A 5,856-nucleotide genomic window follows, 5' to 3' on the forward strand; every position below is an offset into this window, starting at 1 on the left:
GATTCAATACACTTTGATCAATAAATATATAGTTATAAGTAAAAATACGTTTAAAGCTTGTTTGCTTAGAAATTTGTATTTTTGTGTTTTGGGAAAATTACGATTTCACAAAGTCAGCCGAACTTGCCCGTACTGGTAACCTCTTGGGAAATATCGCTAAGAGGGGGAAGGTTAAGTAAAACTTTCCAAGTCGTACGTGTATATAAATAAGTTTCCGTGTGACTTTGACTTATAATTCTGCATTGAGAGCGAGGGACGGGTAAACTGGAATACAAAGACATGAAATTATAGGTACCTGCTTGCTAGCTAGTTATGTGTCATTTTATCTCTGACAAAGTGCCAAAGAAAAGGGGTGTAGCAACTCAGTTAGAAGTCGACTGTCAATGGTAATTCCACAATTTTATCTTTTCATAGCTAGTTAAAAGCAGGAAGCGTAGCGGACTAGCTAGAAATTTGATAAATTCTATTGAGTCAACAATATTTGCTACCTGAGCAACTAATAACTTTAATTAAGAAAACGAAAATAATGAATTTAAATATTCCCTGCGTAAGGAAAAAGAACAGTCCGCTTTAACAAGATTCTAATACAAGTTTTACGAGATCTCGGACATATTTTACTAGATAAATATCATTGAGGCGGGATCTTATCCAAGGTCCCCGATTTTTTAAGCTGTTTTTCTCCGTGCTAAAACCCCTAATATACTTTATAAAATTAATTCAATAGAGGTGCTACACTATTTCCCCTAGTTGTTTCAATTAAACACGTAAGGGTTACAATTAATAAAACAGAGTAAAAATGTTACTTTTACTTATGTCCTTGCAACAATTTTTTGATGGTAGCGTTCCAAGAAACATCATAAGCACGTTTATTCCAACAATTTCGCATGTCCACATTAATACGTGGCATAGATAACAGTAACTTAACACACTCAACATGACTGTGATAACATGCTAGATGTAATGCTGTATTCCTCTCCTGGTCTTGTATATTGACATCAATATGTGGTACTGACAACAGTAATTTAACACAGTCAGTGCGACCAAATGTAGATGCATAATGTAATAGTGTTAGGTTGGAATAGTCTACATTATTTACATTTGTGGCGTCATAATTAATTAGCATTTGCAAAACATCATGATTACCTTCGCGTGCGCTAATTTGATAAACAGTTCCATTACAACCATTTGCAGCATATACATTACAACCGAAATCTATTAGATTCTTTACTACTAACACATTCTTGTAGCGTGCAGCTTCCATCAAGAGTGTATTTCCAAAATCATCTCTCATTTCAACAATAGCTGGATCAATTGTTAGTAATAATTGCAGCTTTTTGACTTCGCCATCTTTAATGAGTTGGTGTAGTTCTGAGATCAAATAATAGACATAATAAAAATTAGTGTTTGAACAGCATGTAAGTTAAAAAAAGGACCAACTTCTCTGTTCAGCACTATCAATACATAAAACACGTATTTGATACTCTGACATAAGCACAAGCAATTCAAAAAGGAGATCCACATGCAGACTTTTTATTAATAAAGGTGCGAACAGCAAAAAAAGCAGGTACCGCAAGTAGTGAGTGAGACGCACACAATGCGGTATAAAAGCCCGGGAAAACTCATGGATTCCACAGGCAACCGACTTGTACTGTACAATTTATTATAGGAACTAGTGTACAATTCTGTACAATTATATACACAAAAAATATAAATAATTCACACTTTTGTTTCGATAACGCTTAAGTGTTCAGAAAACAAAAGATATATTCAGTTCTTCTGAAATGGATTCGATAAGAACTTGCTATCAATTTCTTCAAATCAAATTAATTTGATTTAAAATAACTTCTGACCTTTGAAGTCACAATATATTTTACATCGTGGTTATATCTGTACAATATCTGGTAAAAGAATATACAATTTTGTATAATTAATTCTGTACAATATATTGTAGCCGTATTGTTTTGTTATGTTTTTTCTACGATTACAGTAATCGCGTAGTTTTTATTGATAGAAAAATACGCATTTTCTTTATAAATTACCCAAGACAAATGCAAGTCATATATATCATTAAAAATCTCAATATAATTTTACCTGCGTAAGTGTTAGTCATTTTAACCGTCGGTTTTTTTTCCTTGTACACATCACTAAACGATACATATGACAACAAAGTGATACATTTTTTTAAAACATTTTTCAAGCATAACACGTTTAGTTACAAAAAAAACTTGTTCAGAAAAACAATCATAGTTTGAATATGTTTTGTGTTTTTGACTATTCTAGGATTATACTGGTGATGCTACCGTAAATATGTTTCTGTAATAAAAGCACTTTCCTTTTCTATGCACAGCTTTGAAAGGTAATATGGTAAACATTACTTTGTTATATCAATATTCGTATTATAATTTTGTACATTTCGAAATACTACAGCCATACTAACCATTTTATTTCTGTTACAGAACCACTATCAGCTAATTTCCTATTCTCTAAGGTAAAAAAAAAACAAAAATCGAATAATAATAAGAGAAACTAAAAAGAGAAATTAAAAGAGAGAGTGTACATCGCCTGACAAAATACAGACATACCACAAAGGATTTCAACCAAATTGCATTTTAATTCCAAATGGTTTAAATTCATCACTGTTTCAGTGATGCAACTTTTGTAAATATCTCTTTCACCATCATTTGGACTGGCAGTATTTATGTCATCAATAGAAATTGTCATATCACCCAATGTTAACAAGTCCAGATTATTTAAAACGGGTAGATGAGAATTGAAACACGGAATAGTAGTTGGAAGGTTAGGTAGCTTGCGAAGTCTTCGTTCAATTTCTACTTTTTCTGATACTAGTTGGAAGTTTGACTTAGACTCAAAAGCATTAACATAACCTGAAGCTTTGTTTATTTCAGCATTATTTGTGTAACCTTCCATGATAACTTTTGCTTTAAATTCTTCAAATTTATTGTCAAATTCCAGCAACAGATTCTTTTTTTCTATATTTAATGTTTTAATAAATAATTGCAAATGTTTCAATTTTCTTTTTTCCAACTCACAAACAAGCAATTTTCTATCATTTGTAAATTTACAAAAAGCCTCCTCGTACGTTCTTGATAAGTTCTCCAATACCGTTTTTGTGTCTTCAAAGGATGTTATAAAAGATCTAAACCAATTTTTAGCTTCTGAACCAAATTCAGCGACAGATTTAATGACGTGATTTTTATGTGATCGTTGTGTGCAGTACACACAAGTAAACTTGTTATCACAGTCGATACAGACGAATCTAGCAAGGGAGTTATGTTCCTTACACAGTGGTTGGACTTCCTGCAACTTCTCATTGAAGCTCACGTCAGTAAACGATGCTTTTTTGCAAGTATGCACATCTTTACATTGGTCACAGATTTGCACACCACAGCATCTGCAAGATAAACTGATGGGCCGTGCACACTTTTTGTTCTGTTGACATAGTGCGTTGATCATACGTCCAACTGACCTAATGCGATTCAATTTATTTACCATCAAACACATTTTGGAGTACAGAATATGTTAATATTAAAAAACTTAAGGATTCAAAAAATTGAGGGCTTTTTTGGATGATGGGAGTGACGGTTAATGTAATTATGGCTTCTTGGGGACGATATTTCTACATAATAAAAAGCTAAAATTTAAAACAATTTATGTCATGTTGTTTTCGTGATATCAAAGAATGTTTTTATTACATTAAAATATGTATGTAATTTTTTAGTTCCAGATGCTTTGACATTTTTATATTTACATTTGATTTCTTACGATCTGTACGGCTAGTCTTATATACTAATACGCTACTTTCGTTTGTGACAAGCAAAGCGAATGTGTTGTTCTTTATGGAGAAATTATTCAATGTTTTCTCAACTAACAAACGTCAAACTTTTCCAAAAGCTATACGGATTGTCCTAATACATAATAATACGGTACTTGTATTTTTACAGATTTTTTAAAGCAAAGCGCACAAAACACTTTTTTTAACAATTCTGTATTGAATAAAATCTAATTGGCCTAAAAATCATATGAAAAAAAGAAGCAATTTCATTAGTTGAAAACAACACTGTGTGTTATTATTGTCCTGTGAATTTCTATAAAAAAATACGTTGTGTGACTGTAAATACCGGACAAATTTTGAAATTTTATACTTATACTTATTTACTTATTTATTTATACTTATACTTATAAAACAATACATTTATATGCAAAATCTGTAATTAAAAAATTAGGCAATTGCATTAAACCTATAACTTTAAGGCCAATATAATGAAAATAAATAAACTGACGTCAACAGCCGCCTTGATAACTAGGGACTTCCTGGTTATTGGCTTTCCTACCCGACCAGAAAAATAATAATAAAAAAATTTGAAACTATTTCTTACTTAAAAATATAACATAACAAACATAAAAAAGCAAAAGAATATCTGCAAGAATTACATACTTTTTGTCTTTGTTTATTTCGTCCAAAATGCAAGTCAAACCAAAGTTAGTTGACAAATACGATGTTGTCTCCTTTTGATCTATCATTGTCTTTTTGGAACATCTTAATGGACACTTAATCTGAGCACTTCCATCAACTTCAAACTTCAGAATGCCATCTAAGCATTCCTGACAAAATGAATGCCCGCAATTAAGATGTTTTGGTTTTTCATATGTTTCTAAGCAGATCTTGCACTCCAATAATGAAGTCAACTCTTTTTCTGATAGAGCCATTTTACTTGAAAAAGTCTACCTCATTTCCTACAATTTAAAAACTTTCTTAGATGTTACTGATATAGGATACGCATGCAACTATCTTAAAAGTGCTAGTATTAATATATAAAGAATGGACAATAAATTTATTGTCACTGACTTTAGTGATCTTAGTGAGATGCTAGTAGATAAAAAACGACGTGAATTTATGCCCTTATTAAAAGAGCTCCTTTAGGAAGAATATTAAATTTTTTATAATTTCGTTATATAATGCGGAAAATTCTGCCTAATAATTTAAGTTAGGTCACATTCTGCCATTCTGTTTGAAAAAACTGTGTTTGATATTGAAGGTAATTCAGGTAATTTTTCTTTCTTTTTTAATAACTTTTATTGATTTGTGAACTCTACATGAACAACTGATAAACATCTGTTTGATAGCTAAAACGTTTCAAATAAGTGAACAGAAAGTCACCCCTAATTGTTCTTTTTGCTTCTAAACATCACGGCTTTTTATCAACGAAAGAACGGAATATGTGCTGGTGTAAACATAACGTAAGGAAAGCAAGCGAATTTACCACTAATTAACCACTTCTTTGGTGTAACAGAACAATAAAGAATGGAAATCTTGTAACTGGTCAAAGGCTTTTGCAGTTTTTGCATGATTTGTAAGATACTTACATTTGCTTTTCGATGTATTAGTTGTTACTTATTTCCACATAAAAAAGGTTTGTCCAATGCGTTCAATATTACTTACCAAAATAGTTATATACATAAAAAAGGTTTATTAAAAATAATCAAAGTAACTGGTAAATAATAAAATACAACTGAAGTGTTATAAAGTTAACGATCTGCTTAGATACAAAAAGAGAGAACACTAAGATGTCTACAAATATACAATATTATCAACATAACTTATTTGTTCAGACAAAAGTCTGTTTACAAGAATCGTAATTTTCTTTGTTGCTATATATATTTACTGATAACGGTAATCTGTGTGTTTACATTAGCTGCTTGAAGTTTCATTCCGGGTTACCAAGTTGATAAATTGCCGATCGATGACCCCGTGGATTTTTCTCTTTGGATTTTCCACGGGCTACAGACTAGTTTGTTTAATAATAGCCGTATTTTGTCTGTCTCTGCGCGGACCCC

The 5,856-nt window shown here is 31.4% G+C and overlaps 1 protein-coding gene across 1 annotated transcript; it reads right to left on the minus strand.

Annotated features, from left to right (window-relative positions):
* Positions 1-619: 619 nt before the first annotated feature.
* On the minus strand, positions 620-5,470 carry LOC130634212 (E3 ubiquitin-protein ligase TRIM56-like). Its single transcript, XM_057444604.1, has 5 exons — positions 4,457-5,470; positions 2,583-3,487; positions 2,438-2,483; positions 2,092-2,144; positions 620-1,368 (listed from the first exon to the last, which is right to left on the minus strand). Exons 1-5 carry the CDS (start codon positions 4,726-4,728, stop codon positions 806-808), a joined length of 1,839 nt encoding a protein of 612 aa, XP_057300587.1. The 5' UTR covers positions 4,729-5,470; the 3' UTR covers positions 620-805.
* Between the last annotated feature and the right edge of the window lie 386 nt (positions 5,471-5,856).

The sequence above is a fragment of the Hydractinia symbiolongicarpus genome, chromosome 1 (assembly GCF_029227915.1).
Source record: "Hydractinia symbiolongicarpus strain clone_291-10 chromosome 1, HSymV2.1, whole genome shotgun sequence".
Lineage (NCBI taxonomy): Eukaryota > Metazoa > Cnidaria > Hydrozoa > Anthoathecata > Hydractiniidae > Hydractinia > Hydractinia symbiolongicarpus.